Source organism: Pezoporus occidentalis, unplaced genomic scaffold (assembly GCF_034315485.1).
Source record: "Pezoporus occidentalis ecotype Australia unplaced genomic scaffold, CSIRO_AGI_Poc_V1 ctg229, whole genome shotgun sequence".
NCBI classification, from domain to species: domain Eukaryota; kingdom Metazoa; phylum Chordata; class Aves; order Psittaciformes; family Psittacidae; genus Pezoporus; species Pezoporus occidentalis.
In genome coordinates, this window is record NW_026914169.1 from 698,456 (window position 1) to 717,692 (window position 19,237).

The following is a 19,237-nucleotide window of genomic DNA, read 5'->3' on the forward strand; positions in this document are numbered from 1 at the left end:
AATCACTTTGGACAACACTGCTAGATCTTCCTGAAGCAGTATTTCAGGGGAGCACCAATCTCCTGTAAATGGGGTATCTTGAATTTCACAGGGTCACATATGTTGTGCCCCAAAGGTTTCACGTAAAAGACTAACAGACTTTCTAGGAGAACATAGTCATCTTCTCAAGGTGCTTTAAGCCTGGCAATAAACAGAACCAACTAGTCTGTGGTAAAGGAATTTGCAGTAAATGCAGAAAGCCTGCAAAGAAGACCAGAAGATCATGTTTAAAGACAAGAAACGGAACATACTGAAGATACCACTAGGGCAAGAAAAAGACACAAATGTACATGGCAGCCCTGCCTTGGATATCTCTGGAATAAGCAGCTTCCAAAACTAGATGAGAGAAGCACAGTCCTGGTGCTGGGGCTTTTCAGTCCAAGAGAAACCACACTGGAAGCCTCCAGACTACGCCCATCTTACCCAAACCTCTTCCCCAAGCTTCTCAGGCTCAGTTCAGCTCTGCAGACACCACCTCTCTCCATACAGACCCCAGAACACTGTTATTTGGAGTGTGGAGTGGAGGCATTTACTAAAGTGGAAATTGTAGAATGTGGAGGATTACATCAAAAAGCAAACTGGGAGCTGGGACATTTGAATTTGCCATGTTTGCAGGTTCCTCCTTTCCCCGAGGTTAAGGAAGTGGTAGAGGAGGATTTGCTTGTGTGAATTTCAAAGAGACATTAGCATTTTTCCTGTCAACTGCGCTGGTACCAGTATCATCTATGCTAACATCATGTGGTAACAGAGAGCAGGAATGGAACGCCCCAGCAGGTGCTGCTGAATATGCCCCAGTGTGGCTTTTCAACCAATTCCTTGCTATCAAGATACCTTCCACCCCCAAAATATAGGGATTCTTTCCAGAGCTGCAAAGTTTCAAAACTCACTTTCACTTCAGGTTAGTCATTAGAAGAAAACAGCAGTTACATTCTCTGTGAATGGAAGCGGTGCGAATTTTAAGACAACTCAAAACAACTCCCATTTGACACAAAATCTTTCTAGGTTATAGACCATATTTGTGCAGAAAATGAGGAAATGGGAGGCAGAAGGAAGAGGAGAGATTTAAGGGACAAGGAAAAACCTGCAGACACAGTAAACTCAATGCCCCATTATGTGTATTTTGACATAATCTAGTGTCTGCTGTAACAACCAAGCTCCTCCACCTCACACAGAGCAAATCATACATCTGCCCCCTATTGCTGAGGTAAGAACTGCAGCTCCCAACTGACCCAGTAAAGCTTAAGCCTTGTTGTTATCTACAGTTTAGGCAAAATACCCAGTTTCCAATCATAGCAAGAAAATGACCCCACCAAGACACAGTTACGGAGAATTTTAACTTGTTTAGACACTGACTCGAAGAGAAAAAGTCCATTTGTAGGACTTTGCTCCATAACTTTATCTCTGAATTATCTTATTATTCTATCTCTGAGGGTTTAATGGGACTAGATAATGGGATGGCCTGTTTGAATGTCAAAGCAATCAAATGGATTAAGTTTATTATAGTCCCAGCTATAGTGTTTAAGAAATACTCATGGCACAGCTGCCCCTGTGCCTTAAAGAGGGGTCGGTTTGGGGGTTTTCCTGGTGATTTGTTTCTTTGGGTTTATAAACTCTGAGATAACAGGGTTTTTTTTTAACTGCTAATGCCAAATTTTAACACCTGCAGAACTGAGCCACCAATGTCACTTATTTCAGCCAAATCCCTGGAAACATTTAAATTGTCTTTCATTAAGAACAAACTCCACACACACCCCAGAGAGGTCCATTGCCACGACTCATCCTATGGAACAGGAAGAACATCACACTTACTGTCTCACATACCAGCTGGACCTGGCTTATTTTAGACAGAGGAGATGGGAACACAGAACAAGCAAGCAGCCACTGGAATCATGAGAAGACTCTCTGTGCACCCAGCACTCAACACAGCCCAGCTTTTTGGGGTCTAGTCCTTCAGAAAAACAAAATCAAGCTGGGTTCAGCTTGGCCAGGGGAATGGATATCAACAGTGTTGTTCTTTACTGACACACAGCCCCAGGTGACATCATCCCCTAAAGACAGGCAGAAGTGGACCTCTCTGCTTATGGTGGTAGATCCTCAGAGGGACACATACTTCAGAAAAAGAAACTTCTGAGCTTCACAGAAGAGAAATGCTTGTCACTCCAGAAGTATCGCAGAATCCCAGACTGGTTTGGGTTGGAAGGGACCTTCCAATCGCCTGCCACAGACAGGGATACCTTCCACTAGGCCAGGTTGCTCCAAGCCCCACCCAACCTGGCCTTGAACACTGCCAGGGATGGGGCAGCCACAGCTTCTCTGGGAAACCTGTGCCAGGGCCTCAGCACCCTCACAGGGAACAACTTTTTCCTAAGATCTCATCTTCATCTCCTCTCTGCCAGGTTAAAGCCATTCCCCCTTGTACTGTAAGAAGTCCCTCTCTTGTAGGCCCCCTTAAGGTATTGGGAGGCTGAAGTATCAGAAATACCTGGCAACTGTGGGTTTGCCTAATTATGGAATTAAAATATTCTGATGCAGGTGTTAATGAAATTTCATTTTAATCAACAGTCACTTCAGTTCCATTAGGAAGTCACAGTAAGGCACTGGGTAAAATCTGACTTTCCGACGCTTAAGAAAGCAGCTGCATTTGCAGCCACATGGAGCAGTGCTGCAGCACTGATACAGGCTCTTATCCACAGTTTAGGACCAACGCAAGCACTACACTGGCAGCCTCCCCCAAGCCAACCAGCTCTTGACCTGTTCCTCCACAGACAGTTTAGCAATGTAGACCTGTACCTCCAACCCTCTCAATAGTCCTCACTCCAATATCCAAATCCAGGTAATCCTCCTAGCCAGGGGTCTCAGAGAATGAGAGCTGCTGAACTGGAATGGCATGTTCCACCGCCCCCGCCACACACCGGCTCCTCCATGTGATCTGCATATCTACAGCTTGCCAGACTCAGCAGAGCCAACATTACATCCATGTGGTTACAAGTTGCCTGCCTACGGCTTGCTGCAAAAAGCAGAGACACCTAGGTTGCCTCTTTGATTCCTTCAGAAGGAACACAGGTCCCGCACAGGAGCCTTGGCTTGAACATACTGTCTGAGTTGAAGTTAGATACTTAATTTCTCTGTGCTCTCCCACTGGAGTTAAAGAGCTCCTAGTTGAAACATAACCAAGCTGAAGAAAACATGCTGGAGGGGAAGGGTGAGAAGAAGGAGGAACTCCTCAATCTGCAGTTTGCTTCTTAAATCAGTTACCAGCACACACATTTGCTGATCTTCAGGTCATGTTTACACAACTAGTATTTTACTTTGGTATCCAACACTGCTTTCTCTTGCCACAACCACCTTTCTAAAGTCAGTTTTCAACTATGAAAGATCTGTATGGTTAAGACATTCTTTTCTCACACATCTCTATTGCATCCATGCATCCTCATGCATCCAGGACATGCACACGGTGTAACGGGTGGATGTCACCAGCAATCAGATTAACTGAAAAAAGTCTTTTACACTGGAACTTTGTTCTGTACCAATGTAAATTTGTAAAGAACTACTGAACAAAACTTCTACATAAACCCACCTGGGAATAGAAAACTAATTTCAAACCACAAAAATTACAACTTCATCACCTTCCTCTACTTTGTGCTATTAGCCCAAAGCCTCCCAGCAGACACACTTGTGAGCAGTGCCTCTTGAAGACTTTGCTTTCTACCCATGTTATCAAACAGATAAACACACTCGCACCCAATTGCTGTACCTTCAGGACGTGATGCCCCAGAAGCTGCCTCTTGGTGGGAGTGCAGTATGGTGCACTTCATATGCCCCTTGGGTCCTGCTGGAAGTGGTCCAACCTCCTGTTCCTTTTCAATGGATTCCAGTGTTTTTAAGGGTAGAGTTGACTTTTCCCCACAGGAAAAACTTTCTTGGTTCTCGTCTCCTTCCTGCAAGTCCTGTACTGTGACATGCTCTGGGTTCAGCACAAAGTTCTCTTCACTTTTACAGCTATGGCTTTCTACTTGTGTTTGTGGTTCCTCACACCCCTCTCCAGACCTCTGAGTTCTGGACTGACCTGAGCCTTCTGCTTCTGCATCAGGGCCCATCAAAGCGTCACTGCCATTTAATTGTGCTGCCATTTGATCACTCTCTGCTGACAGAGCAGCTTGGAGTAGTGTGACTTCTTCAGCTTCCTTATGCCAACAAGTAGAGACCTTTTGCTCTTCACCACGTGAGAACAGCCCACCTGTAGGAGCTTCATCAGAACAGTGACTTTGACTAGTCTGACTCCCATTTGCAGTCAATATTTGTTCAGCCTCTTTGACTTCCTTTGGACTGTCCTGTCTTTCCAGCTCAAATTCATCTACTTCTCTTTGGTTCTGTTCTGGAGGGTTTAATGGAGAACTAAAGTTTGCTTCCTGATCACTGAAGCAAGCACCAACAACTTCTGCATCTGCTGTGCTCCCTGAAGGACAGCCTCCCTCCACACCCACATCTGAACCCTCAGGTGTGACAAGCAATGTAGTGGCCTGGGCTGCTGCAACACTTTCACTTCCACTCTGGCAAAAAATATCAGAACCTTTCTTCAGTGTGCAGTGTGGTCCCAAAGACCCTGAGACAGAGAGAGGAGAGGCACAGATCTGTGCCACCTCATCCTGCCCCTCAGTCAGTGGTTCTCCATGTGCGCCTACCATCATCTCCACAGCAGCAGTAGCATCTACAATTGTTTCTGGGCTCTGCTCTGATATTTCAACACCAGCATTTCCACTAGGACCATCACTTTCTCTTCCCATGTTTCCAGGAGCATCAGGCATTTGCGCTTTGCAGCTGACACTGTCTCCAGCATACACATCACTGTAGCTGCAGAGTGAGTATCTCAAATCGACTGAGTGTTCACTGCAGATTTCCTGCTCTGCAGATAAATCTTCTGCACTGCAGACAGGAGATTCAGCCCCAGGAAAGCTATTCCCCATGTTTCTAGGGCCACCTGGTATCAGCTGACATTCTGGAGACAGCTCTCCACTTGCCACCAGTTTGCTGCTTTCCAAGGGAATTACATTTTTGAGAGCTTCTGCAGAAGAGATTCTCAGGGTGTCTGTTTGACAGTGCTCCTTCTGCATAAGTGCTGACTGAATTACGTTCTTGCAGTAGGTACTGTCTTGAATGACGATGAACCTGCCCTTGCCCTTAGATGCATTCACTCTTGTTCTGGGTAGAGTTAGAGAATTTAAAGCTAGTGACTGCGCTAAAGAGCCTGCTTGTGGCCCAAACCTGGGCAGTGAAACTTCCGTCAGCTCAACGTACTCCCCTTCAAGGTCACTTTTCAAGTTCTCTTGAGACACAGGACTTGTACAGACACCATTGACAAGAGCTTCACTTAACTGGGGAGCCGTGCTGCTGATGACCAGGTTGTCTTGAATTGGACTTTCTTCCTGCAGATACTGAGATCCTAGGCCTGGTGAACTGCACTCAGCATGGTCCATGGGGAGGCACAAAACTGAACATTCCTCTGTAATTTCTGGAGAGATGATACTGTTTTCAATTATTTTTGGTTTATTTATAAATTCAGGATTAACCACTTTATCCCAGGGGACACGAAATATTTTATCATCAGTGGTTAGTAAACAATTTTCCAGTGCTATACCCATCCGCTCTCCATTGAAAGTACTTAACCATTCCAGAGTAAAAATAGAGGTATAGGAAACTTCTGGAATCACGACTTCCTCTACATTATGCTTGTCCTTTGCCAAACATTTCAATACAATACGTGGAGACTTCTTCAGATAGGGAACCACCTGCAGGTAGAAGTCACCAGGCTTCAAGATTTGCCAGTCAATGGAAGCCAGCTGGACTACAATCTTCTCATGGATACAGAGGGGCCAGCCCTCGTGGCGAAACAGCAAGCCACAGTACTGAACCTACGGAGAAAAGAGAGAATTTCAGTATCAAGAAAAGCTCAAGCTTTTGGACAAGAGATATCAATGATTCTCTTTCACAGCTGTAGCAATACAACAGTTGAATTTAGGGTCTTTGGTCACTAGTGTAGGGGAATTCTCCACTCTGAGGTCTTCTCTTTAAAAAGCAGAAACAAGAAAAGCTACCAATGCAAGTCAGCACTGTTTCAGAATCTGAAGAAGAACCAATGGGCTGCCAGAAGTTTCAGCCCTGTTTTAAAGATGAGTCAGGACAGACAGGCAGAGGTCTAAGCCCCAGAGCTCCAGCATAATCAGGAGTTCTCACCTCCAAGAGCCAAAGGCAGGAGACTCTGTCTCTGCCTCATTTGTGATTCATTTGTGATTCATTTGGGCCAACTGGACTGACCAGGAAAGAGAAAATCCACACCATACAGCATCGCTAACCAAGTGCCATTACAGAAACACAGGCAAAGAGCAGTCTGCTTACAATGCATGGACAAAACCCATTGTCCACAACTAAAGACCACCCACAGCCTTAGCAGAGGTGGCAAATAACACCCATCAATTCCAGAACATCCACAGTGAGCTCTAGGTTGCACCAGGTACACTCAACACAGAGCTGCCAGATGAAGCCCATAGACTGCAGAAACCTCACTGCACAGGATGCCATTAGTCAGTCTGGCACCATGAGATGTCTTTCCCCTGGTGAAGCAGTGGTGGGTCTTCCACTCCCTTCCAGCAGATTAATGAAAAGCTTTGCTGATGAAGGACAGCAGAATGGAAGTGTCAAGTTCTGTCTGAGGACTTCTTTTTATTCCCTCATGTGCTCTGCTGGAGTGTGCAGCATGTTCCACCTAATTTTTGCGAAGCCAAATTAAAGAGCATGGAGCCAGGTAAAACACATCACCCCTCTTGTGCTATCAAGAGCCTACATGAGCTGCACGGAGCCAAGTTACACAGGATACAGCAGCAAGGGATGGCCAGCATACCAGCAAACAGAAGGATACTGCAGAGCAAGACAAAGCAGGAGAAAGGAGGCAGCAAGTGAGGAAAGCACAGCAAAACCAGAAAGAAGGCAGCAATCCCTTCACATACAAGGGATTTCTCCTTCCAAAAACATAGCAGCATGCAGGACAAGTCTCACACAAATCCCAATCAAGTAGAATCAAGTTTTGTGGCTGAACAGACTTGACTCAATTATTTACAGCTTTATGATAATTCAAAAAAAATAAAATCACTGCTTTGAACTTGATTCTGATTGGGTAAAGTAAGATTTCAATTAAGCCATGACATAATCATGAAACTCATGGTTTAATTTCATCTTTCTCTGTCCATGACAAGGGCTTAAACAGGATTCACCTGTACCAGATGCAATTCTTAAATTAGAAAGCTGTCATCTGAAAGCCCAAAGACATTGGCAGCATCAGACTTCAGCCATTTTATCTTGTTTTTCTTACATGGCCAAATGGAAATCCTGACAGACAGAGCAATCAATAAAAATACAATTGAAGAATTGACAAATGTGGAAAAAAAACCCAAACCTTTAAATAAAATATTTTGCTATATAGCAGAGAAACCATAGAACTGGAAGGAACCTCCTGGGTCCTCATGCACCTTGAAACAACAAGTAATGGCATCAAGTAACCTCTTTCCTATATTCATCAAGGTTTACTTTCCTCAGCCCAGCCAGGTTTTTAATCCTCACTGCACCTGCTGCAAAGTACCTCAGAGGCTTAGAAGCCCAAATCATCCTTCTGATTCAATTACTGCTCCTCCTCAACCCTGGAGCTTATTCTCTGGATGTGTTCCCACTGCTTAAAATGATTAAGCAATGTCACAACACCTTAGTCCATCTCCCTTGATCATCTCTCCAGCCTGCCTGAAGTGCCTCCCTAGTGATACCTTTTCCTTTGTTCCACTTTTCCATCATGCAAAATATTGGCAAGCACCATGTATAACAGGACCAACACTTCCCAGCTGTGCTAGAAGCACCTCTTAAAGCCAATATCCCACATGTCCTCCAGTCATGCCCCTACAGTAACCCCATCACCTGCTCACCGTTTCCAAACTGATGAATGCCAGCTTCCATCAGAAATCCTGCCTATTGCTTTGTGGAGATAGGCACAGGCTGGCCCTCCAAATCTACTGTTATAAAAACTAAAGTACAAAGTTTTAGGGCTCCTCTTGTGTAATACAATTGTCTCCTCCTCCTCTAGGTCATTGCCAGTGTCTCCCAAACAGGTTTAATCCCAAATACCTGTTGTATGCGCACTCTTACTTTTCATGCCAAGTTTATGGGTGAGGAGTAATGTGTGTCTTATGACTCCTGCCTCCAACTCAGTTTGCAGTGCAGCACAAACACCCTCCCTTTCATCCATTTGTTACCCATCTTGCAATACTTGCATAAACCTCCATCCCTTTGGCACAATAATTCATTTTCCATACGACTCTGTAATAAATCCTTTATGGAAGGGATGAGACAATGAAACTTTTCTCTCTGGAGAGAGATGATTTATGGAAAAGGCCAGTCTTGCATTACCTCACACATGAAAAACATTATCCAGTTTTTAATGGGTCAGTTAATTCAGTCCTTGCTCAGTACATGTTACCTGCTCAGTTTGTTCTCTGTATTTTGTTACTAGTCCTGATTTAACAGATTCAATAAAAGTCCCTGTTACCAGACATTCAGCATTACATGGTAACTCCCTCCATGTTCCAGGATTCCAGCCCTCACTTTTCTCTGATACAGTCAAATCCATATCCATTTCTTTCACGGCAGTTTTATTTCTGTTCACTCGGTGCAACTGCCTTACTGTTGTGCCTTCATATTGTACCACTACTAAACTGAGTCTTACTTCAGTTATCATTCGTTTGAAGGATGATATCAATACTTTTATATTCTAATCTTGAACTCAGAGCAGACCCACCTCCCTTTCTTTTCTCTTTCTATTAACTTAAGATCTTAAAAGCGCTATAACATAACTCACAGTTGCTTATGCTTCCTCAAAGGCATGGGGAGCTAAGCTATGCAGTCTTACACTCTTAGCTTTCTGATCTCTAAGACACAGATGCCTCCACCAGCTAGTTCCTTTCTTACACAGCACAGTTAAATTCAGCAAACCAAGACTGCCTCTTGCAGCACAGAGTTAAATTATTATAAATAGCTTATATGACTGAAAAGTGAGATACACAATCAGGAATAGCATGAACATAAAGCTTAATTTCATCTGCACCCACATGACATGGAGTTTCTGTTAAAACCTGGATGCAGAGTAAACTATTTGGTGGCCATTCATACATCAAGAAATCCAAAACCCCACCTCACCACCTAGATGACCTGCCTGCCTACTGACTGACAAGCAGAAGAAATCTCAGCAATAAGATCACGAAACCCAAACTGCAAAATGCACTGAAGTTCCTAGAAAATGCCACAAAGCCACAGTCTAAACTGCAGCAAGAGCCAGAGTAACATCCAAACAAGAGTTCAAGTCCTTCAACAGCCTAAACATTTAAGAGCTTCAGAATGTTGGAAGTGAAGCACCCTCATGCTGCTCCTGCTCCATAAAGCACCTTCAAAGGGAAGATTATGTGAAGAGGCTTATTTCAGTTGTTTAAACATTTCACTTTGAGGCTCAAGTATTTGCTCTTCTCATGTCCAGTCACTCCTGAGCCAAACCAGGCTCGTCAGAGACGTGCCAGGAACACAGTCTACACCCAGTGGCTGCAGCCAGGAATAAAGCTGCCTCTGAGGAAAGAGCTGGCACTAGTGACAAAGATGGCACAAATATGGCAGCTCCTTGAGCTACAGGGCTAGCTAGACTGGAACAGACCAACAGACTTAGCTCAGGATGTCATCTGAAGGCCAGGGCAAAACCTGGTTTCTTACTCTGTGCTAAGCAGAGATAGAGTCCTTGGCACACCCCTCTCCAGCCTCTGCAGATCACATGCAGGCTATTGATTTTAATATGCCCAGCTGAAGCCTGTGAACTTGTCTAATACTTCATGAAGCCACTTACATTTCTGTCACTGCAGAGGCTGACAAAACATCTAGTGCTCTCAAGATTTCCTACAGCAGTCATTCAGACAGGAGCTACTTTTTCCCTTCAGTGTGTTTAGGAAAATCTCTCGTGTACCAGCTGAACTACAAACTAAGGATGAAACACTCTTTTTGTTTAGACTCTCTAAAAAGCAGACAAAACTCTTAAAGAACAACTAACAAGAAATAGTCCTTTGATTTAAGACAGTAAAGACAAAATAAGGTGCGCATAGTGGAGGTTTAGGAAAGACAAGGGGTCCACAACAAATCAAAGAACTTTCAGCAATAAAAATTCAAACAAGCAGACTTCTAAATAAAATACGGAATTGCCTAGACCCACCACTAAAGACAGTACAAGGTTCCTAGAGCTTCCTTTGCTCTCCCTGTATTGCCAGTCTGAAAGTACAAAATCATGAGTTAAGGCCAGAAAGGGTCACAAGGAAGGATAGAAGGTTCAAGGCACCCAGCTGTGCTCTTTGAGAGGCCTGTGCCTGCACTCTGCCTCTTGTTGCCCACTCTCCAGGTAATTTCACAACTCAGCAAAACCCCCCATACTTAATGCTGAGCCCTTACTGGAGGTGGCTGCCCCAACACCCCCACCAGCCCCAAATCTTGCGGCTACTGGGCAGGTCCTGAGGTTTCCCCCATTCCTGGGCCTGAGACAGGAGGGTGGCTCCAAGGATAGCTCCTGTCCCACCTCCTCAAGCAGTGCTGCTTGTGTAGGACAGCCCCACCATATTGGTTTCCCTCTTCAAAAGACCATCACCTCAGCCACCACCAGACCCCTTGCTTCTATATCCCCTGGGCCCATGCTCCAGTCCAGAGCATGAGGGGTGGCCACCAGCACACTGAATTCCTCCAGGGAGCCCTCACACCCTCCCACTTCAGGGACCCCAGAGCTCACCACCCTCACACCTCTTCTCACCTCAGGGACCCCAGAGCTCACCACCCTCACATCTCTCCCACCTCAAGCCCAATACCTCCTGCTCCAACAGCCCCTAGGCCACCATATATATAAAGGCAGCTCCATGCTCCCATTGGCTGCTGCAGGCTCTGCTGTGCGCCCACTGGCTGCCAGGCAGCACAAGGCCTGCCCTACCACCACACCCCTGTCCCCAAGGGTAGCCATGGCCTGTGGTGGGCCCATGGCCCCATCAGCCTCAAACCGGTGCCCAGGGGACAGCCCCAGCACTGACACCCATCCTGAGGGTCAGAGGGTGACAACAGCAGGACAAACACTGCACCACACACCTGCAGGGTGACCAGCTCCCAGTGCTTGTTACATGGAGCTATCCTGTGCGATGAGTGTTTCCTCCCCCAGCATTTCCCCTTGAGTCAATGAGTAATTGACTTTTTCAGTTTCTATTTTATATTTTTCCTCCTCTCAGAAGTCTCTTGCCTTCCACAATGAAGATTTCTATCAAAAGCCTGGCCACACACACTGCTGAGGTTCAGAGACAAAAAGGATAGAACAAATCCGAGTTTTCGGTTGTTGGTTTTTTTTCATGCAGATTTTGAGCCAAGTTTATGATGGAGGCATTTGACTCATCGTTTCTAACATTTCAGACTCCCAACAGTAACACACGTTAATCTTGGACTCGTTCTGGCAGTAAATGTAATGCGACTCCTTGGGGCTATGGAGCATTGTGACTGTTCCAGCAACCATCAAAGCGGAGATGGAGTTCTGGGAAAAACACTGACTGGCAGCATTTTGCCCCACACATCCTGCCAGCAGCAGGAGCCCAACAGCTTCATCCACAGGGCCAGGCAATTTCTGGGGCTAGAAGCCACCTGAGTCAGCCATATCCAGCAAATGCTTCGCTAAACCTCTTTTTCTGAATCCCTTAAGCCTTCTGTTTGGAGTTCCCAGTTACCGAAGGCAAGGGCGCTGCTCCATATCTGATCTCTGCACGGTTAAGTTTCAACTGCAGTTTCTCAACTGTTTCCTAATTGCCTGCCCTCCCACCTGGGCTGCTGTACACATGTGAGTGCTTTTTGCTAGCCGCTTTACATACAAGAGCAGAAAGCTCACTCTCCAAGAAAGCCTTTGCAGGCCTCAGAGAGCATGATGTACTCACACAGGCATCCTGCTGAATGCACTGCAGGATGTGCTTGGCTGGAATCAGGAAGTCTATGAGGTAGCGTAGTCCATCCCCACAGTACGTCTTCTCCACCACATCAAAAACTTGGCACAGAACAGTGGCTGCGGTAGCCTCAAACGGAGGGTACAGTGCCGATAACGTACTCTGAATGCAGCCGTCCAGCGACTCCGAGTCCTGCCATGAGAGAAAATGTTAGCGGTACCACAGCATGGGTACCCTGGCGAGACCTACACCCAGCAGCACAGCCACCTCCAAGGGCAGGAGGAGAGAAGATCAGCAGGAGCAAACCACTGTCCTTGCTCGCTCCTTTCGGCATCTGGCGACCCCAGGTAAACACAGCACAGCTCTCCTGCGAGGCGAGCACAGCGCTCGCTGCGCACAGCAGCGAGGTTTCCCAGCTTTTGCTTACGCAGCAAGTCCTTCTCCTGCCTGTGCTGGGTGGGGCGGCTGTTAAACCATTCCTGCAGCACGTGAGTGCGTGCAAGCGAGACACGGTTTCATGGGGTGGATGGACAGACCTGCGGCACTGCAGTTCCTATACGTGGGCCTTGGGCACATTAAAGCCCAGTGCTACGCTCCTCAGTGGGCTAAGGGGAGTTGGGCTGAAGTTCCTCAGCCTGCTGTGCTCTGGAGTCCTGCACAGGATAAGCTGTTTGGTACTGGGGGAAGGCACTCTGCAATCCAATTCCTTGTTATTAAAAGCTGTTTGCCTCTCATGAAAGGCCCGCTCTGGGAGCCAGGAGTTTTCTGCAGGGATAGATGCCTCACAAGAGGAGCATGTGAATACGGCTGCCTTTGGTGCCTGAGCATGTGCATCCATACATAAGATGCCTGTTTCCTGCCCGAGAATCAGAGACGGCTTCCCTACTTTCACCTTCATTCAGGAAAGCCTGCCAGCCAGAGCTTGCCCACAGTGTCAGGAGCAATTACAGTGCTAGAGGCCAAATTGTGATCTATTGCATGAATGTAGATAAAGAGAGCTTGCCAAGAAGTAATAGTAAACAAAATAAATCTGTACACATCTGGAGAGAGGCTCAGGATCCTGCCTTTCCTCTCTGTTTTGGAGGGGACCTCTCTGGTTAACTCAGAGCCAGTGGGAGTGAGTTTTGCTACAAAACCAAATGAAAGTTTACTCAGGTGTCTGGCCAGATCCTCATCTGATCCAAATCCACCTCCCTCTACCAGAGACAAGAAAGAATTTCAGTTGCTGGCCCAGAAGCTCTGCAGAAGAGGAACAGCTGGATGGACGTGCCTGAAAACACACCTCAGTCACACAGCAAGATCAGGGTAGAAAGTTAAAGCAGCGCCAGAGCAGCTTACACAGCCACTGGGGAACCCGCGGGATGCAGGGATAGGGAGAAAGCAAACCATTTCGCTTCTTGCACTCCAAGGGAGCACATGACCATCACTCCAGATACCCTCATTGGTTTGAGAAGACACAGCAGTCTCACAGCAAGCTTGAACCGACCTGCAGCCAGATGCTCTTCACACAAGCCTTCCCACCTCTCACAGAATAATGATCTTTAAATTCCTTCTTTAGAGGCTTGGGTGCTTCAAGCACAACATGAACTCCCTGTACTGTTGTAAAGCCTTCTTGCAGGAGAGCCTGTGAGAGTGGTGAGGTGCTGGCACAGGTTGCCCAGAGAAGCTGTGGCTGCCCTATCCCTGGCAGTGTTCAAGGCCAGGTTGGACTGGGCTTGAAGCAACCTGGTCTAGTGGAAGGTGTCCCTGCCTGTGGCAGGGGTTGGAACTGGATGAGCTTTGAGGTCCCTTCCAACCCAAACCAGGAGATTCTGAGATTCTGTAATTGCACAGGAGAGGTGAGGACACTCAGGCAATGCCCTGTGTGTACACTTCCAAGCATTGAATGCTAGGGTTGAGCATTTAACCCAAATCCCAAGTGGAAGGAGAAGGCTGTTGTAAACAAGCTTTCCAGAAAACAATTTAAACCCTCAACTTTTATTCCATTACTTGAAACGAAAAGCTGGGAAGTTCCTTCTCTACAGGAACAGGTCTTCAGAGAAAATCCTCCATTAGATATCATGGAGGTCAAGAGAAAACTGCCAAGAGCTGACAGCCTGCTCTGTGCAGGAGCCTGCAGCTTCTGCACAGTTCTGGTCAAGACCTCTCTACACAGGGTACAAGGGGATAAATCAGCACAGTTCTGCAAGAGAAAGCAGAGGACAGAACTGTAGGATGAGTTGTACAGACCCACGAAGACAACCCGAGTAAGAAATGTTCCTTTTACATGGCATCCTGCACCTGCTAAAAAAAGGCATGGAGGGAGTTGTAGGCTACGGAAAGGGGTACCCAGCCTAACACAATGCCTCTCACAATTAGACATTACCTAATATTGCTAAATCTTGACACCACATACTGAACATTACACATGGTTCCTTGTGGAATGACAGAGAAGATGTGCACACCCAGCTAAAGGCAAACGCAGCTTCAGTGACCTCTCCTGAACCAACCTGTCCCAGCAAGTGCCTGTGGCCTTGCAGGCAAAACTGGCCTTCCCCCAGGTGCTCTCCCACCCAGCACCAGCCACCACAGTGCGCCCAGCATTACCACAGCACTGTTACTGCTGGTAGCATCTGACAACAACCTGCTCTAACCCTTCGCATTCCACAGGTATCAGTCAAAACAAGCTTTGGTTGGTTCTGTGCCATCGTCGCCCCTGCACCCTGCTGAGCAAAATGCTTTCAGCTATTACACCCCTCCCCCACCCACCCGCCCCCCCCCCCCCCCAAAAAAAAAAAAGTTTATTATTGCAAATAAAACAAAGAAGTAAAAATATTTAAACATGAGTCAGTGCATTGCTCAAAGGCTCTCACACCGTTCCTGCTGCCTTAGCAAAGCCTTTACAGGACAATTATTAACACTGGCACCAAATCAAAAAGCCTTTATATGGTTAAAATAAACCAAGTCCTAGATTGTCCTTCCTTTAGTAAAATGCAGGATAACCATAGCCTGCAGCCATTGCTGAGTTCAGCGCTAACAGTGCACACTGCTGAAGAGGCTTTATCTCTCTCTGCCGAGATCATACCACGAAGCTACAATAGCTGTGCAGGCTTTAATGGGACAGAGAGGTTTTAACCCCTACCATTTGGTAGAAAGCAGAGATATTTTTTTTTCCACCATTCTCTGCTAATTAAAAAAAAAAAAAAAAAAAGCCCCAAACAGGGAGCAAATTCCCAGTCCCATCACACTGATGTGACTGTACCACCAGCATTCTTGGGCAGCTATAGAATGCAGCCTCCATGTGCTGCAAATGAACCAGGAGGAAACACCAGGAGCAGATCCGCCTCCCATCATGGACTCATGAAACCAACTCAGACCCAGGGATGGGGCTGCGTATTTGTACTAATTAACTTTTCAGACTGCAGAGTGGCCTGAGGAAAGGGCCACAAGGGCTGCAAGAGGCCCCAGGGTCCTGCTGTTCAATGCCGGAATGCAGATGGCTAGGCTCACAACATCTCATCTGCACGCATTGCCTACTACCACACACGTGGTTTGGAGGCTCAAGGAACTCACATGAACCATCTTGCAGCAGCACAGGCCACAGAGATGCTGTGAGGGCTGGGGCAGCTCTGCTCTGGAGCCAGGCTGAGAGAGCTGGGCTGGTTCAGCCTGGAGAAGAGAAGGCTCCTTAAGGGAAGACCTTAGAGCAGCTCCAGTGCCTAAAGGGGCTGCAAGAAACCTGGAGAGGGGCTTTGGACAAGGGCCTGTAGGGACAGGACAAGGGGGAATGGCTTTAACCTGACAGAGGGGAAATTGAGATGAGCTCTTAGGCAGAAGTTCTTCCCTGTGCGGGTGCTGAGGCCCTGGCACTGGTTGCCCAGAGAAGCTGTGGCTGCCCCATCCCTGGCAGTGTTCAACGCCAGGTTGGATGGGGCTTGGAGCAATCTGGTCTAGTGGAAGCTGTCCCTGTCTGCGGCAGGGGATTGGAAGTGAATGGGCTTTAAGCTCCCTTCCAACCCAAACCAGGCTGTATTCCATGATTCCAGAGGCTGATACATCTGGAGTCTACAGACAATCCTACTTACAAACCTTTACTTCAAGCAGATTATTCAACCCCCAACAGGCATGAGGAGAAGCCTCTGTGACCCAGGATGAGGCGAGTACCTAGAGAGGAGGAGGACAAGCTAAAACCAGCAAGGATCCAAGGAGAGGGTACTCCTGCCTTGGCACTCTTCCCCTTACAGCCACAGTGACCCCCAAGAGCTGACAGAGCCCAGCACAGGATCCTCCTTGGAGAAAGCACCCTCCTGTAAGGACTGAAAATTCCAGGCTTCCTTGCCTCCAACAGGATTGCCACATTCCCTCATGGGAGAGACCCTTGTTTCCTTCTCAGGCACTCAGCACAAGCAGTAACAGGAGTGCTTTCCAAGCAAGCCAGAGAGCATCTCCCCAAGCAGAAGGCGCCTTGGGACTCAAATGCTTCTTTGTCAGCAGCACAGGGGGACTTATGAACTCCAGCTCACTGCCACCACTCACCACATGTTCACCACACCTCCCAGCAGAGAAAAACACTTTTAAAATAACTCCTCTATAAATCAAGGCGCTAAATAAAGCCCAGGTTAAGGTCATGTCCGGCCATGCCAGCTTTCACTGCTGCTCAGCCGGGAGCCAGCTATGGAGCATGGAGAGGGAAGAGGAAAGTGGCACGTAGGGACAGGGATGGGCTCAGTGGGCAGAGCGGTGGTGGAAAGCAGTCAGCATGATCCTGCCTGGAGAGCAAGAGAGAGCCCAGTAGGGCCTGGGTCTGAAGAGGGGCAGAAAAGAGTGGGGCAGGGTGGGCTGCCCCCCCGCCCTGCACACAACAGGAGCCACAGGGCCAGTGAAGTGAGTAGAGCGATAAAGACCTGTGGCAAAGTTATGCTGCTCAGCCCCAAGATCCAATCTCCCCTTCACAAACTGCAGCAAGACCCAGAAGCCAGGGAGAGGTGAGGTTACAAGTGCCTGTGCAGAAGACCCCAAGCCAGAACTAAGAATAAGGAAGAAGAACTTGGGATCTGCTAGAATCCTGCTCAGAGGACAAATTTCTCTCTCCTGGTGCAAGCAGCCACTGTGGGATGGGAGAGGGGCTTGCCAATAGGTACCTGGAGTAACCAGTAGCTTCTTGGGCTTTTCTAGGCACAGTTTTCTGCCTCTCTTTGTGCGCACAGAGAACTACATAGCAGCTCCAGCCACTGGGAACTCCTGCTGTACTGCATTTCTTTCTGACTCAGGACTCAGCTTCTTCCTCTTTGAGACCTGCTGCTCGCCAATTAAGTTTGAACCACGGGGAGCTTCTTATGGGTTTGGAGAACAAGAAATCAGTCTGTCTGGTGAGCAGAGAGAAGATCCCCAGAGCCACACACCTTGAATGGCATTGGAATTCCTGCACCCTCCCAGCGAGGGCCCGGGACACTAACCCAAATGGCTCTGGACAATGCAGGCTGGTGTGGGGAAGGGCTGCAACACTGCTAGACCCTCTGGGCCCACAAACCTTGGCAGCATGTTCCATACAACTCACCCAAGCACCTAGCTAGGAAGTTAGCATCTTGCTGAAGAATTTCATTTCTCAAACGCTGAGTCTTGGTCAAGAACATGAAGAAGTGCAGATCTTTCCTGCTGACAGCCCAGATGCTGTCTGGAAACTCCTAAAAAGCATCATTATGGTGAGATCAAACAAACTGTTTGACTAACCCATGACTTATGGCTCCTTTCTTGCAGGCTGGACTGGCCCATATAACACCCTGAGGATTCCACCTTGCAGCAGAAATTCAGCATAAGGATCTGCAGCTCTCCTCTGAGAAACCCAGACCTCCAATGAGCAGCCAAAGAATGAAACTCCATATCCCAACATGCCCCAGTTAAACCCAGCACTTGCTGCAGCTTGGCAGGGCGAGATGCATAGCTGGGCAGTGGAGCAGAGCAAGCAGTGCCCATGGTACAGCCAGCTCTCAGTCACGGTGCAGCAGGAGCTTGGACAGGAGCTCGGACAGGAGCTCCCACTGCTTCACCCTCCTTGTGCCAGTGGCCCGCAGCCTGGCCACATCCTGCACGCACCCACCTTCTTCCCCTTGCCCAGGTACCAACACACACTGTGAATGCAGAATAGAGGAAAGGAGAGCCCTCAGAGGCGAGGGGAAGAGATAACCCAACCCTTCCACACTCCAGAACTGGAAAGTAGAAACAGCAGTAAGGCTGGGAGGAGGTAGTGGCAGCTCGTGGCCCCCAGCCAGCTCTGTGATGGGGCAGAACGAGCAGGGCCAGGAGAGCTGGTCGTTCTGCCAGCAAAGGCTGCCGTGCCATGCCACTTGGCTGGGGCTGCTCAGCTCTCAGCTGACATGAGAAACCTCATTTCCAGTAAAAACAGATCTCAGGTCTTTCCATGAAGCCCTTCCACTTCTGACACAAACCTGAAAACCAAACCACTTTGCCTTTAAAAACGAGACATTTTGCCGTTCAAAAAGGTTTTTGGCTAAAAACAAGGTTTGTTTTTTCTGACAAAATATGAGATTTCCCACTCCATTTCTGCAGGGAGGAGAACCGGCCCGGGCCCGCTTCCGGAGCCTCTCTAATCACAGCGGCAATGAGCTCAAAAGAGGAAAATCTTCCCAGAGCAAGTGCCAGCTCCCCCCTCTGCAGCTTGCTCCAGGGAGCCTGGGAGGGGGGCGCCTCCCTTCGGCACCCTGCCTGCCTCTGGGTGTTTGAGCTACAACAACGCGCTATTCAGTGGTGCAGCTACCAGAGGTCAGCATTCCCACTGCTTTAATTACACCACCTTCCTGTGAGATAACCAGAAACAGCTCTACATGCTCTTTGGGCGATTGTTTTTTGCTTTTCAGGGAGAAAAGCACAACACCCTGTTCCACTGGGGAGGAAAGTGTCTGCAGGCTCACCCAGACTAGCTTTGCTCATGGCCTGTACCTCTGACAAAGCAAGGTGCCTTCTGCATACCCCCATGGGATCCCTTGCACAATCCCCATGGGAGCAGGACAGCTCCGGAACATGAGGATAAACCAGCTCCTATGGCCTTGCAGGGAGTGGAGTTCCACAGACTGAGCTGGAGAATTGTTTCCAGATGCCTCCCTGTGCTCCCCCAGCCCTTCTGCGGGTTGCAGCAGCCAAAGCAGCTCCTACTGGGCAGCACGCAGGATTAACAT

At 47.9% G+C, this 19,237-nt stretch overlaps 1 protein-coding gene across 4 annotated transcripts in view; it reads right to left on the bottom strand.

The window, feature by feature from the left end:
* Positions 1-19,237, bottom strand: part of PLEKHG4 (pleckstrin homology and RhoGEF domain containing G4) — an 89,147-nt gene that overhangs the window by 59,811 nt on the left and 10,099 nt on the right. For 3 of the 4 annotated variants that reach the window (XM_062621165.1, XM_062621164.1, XM_062621163.1), the window contains exons 2-3: positions 12,060-12,257; positions 3,794-5,948 (exon numbers count right to left, since the gene is read on the bottom strand). In XM_062621165.1, the coding sequence (XP_062477149.1) occupies positions 3,794-5,948; positions 12,060-12,257 (2,353 nt within the window). The remainder of the gene's footprint in view (positions 1-3,793; positions 5,949-12,059; positions 12,258-19,237) is intronic. The other variant, XM_062621166.1, reaches the window with a different exon arrangement.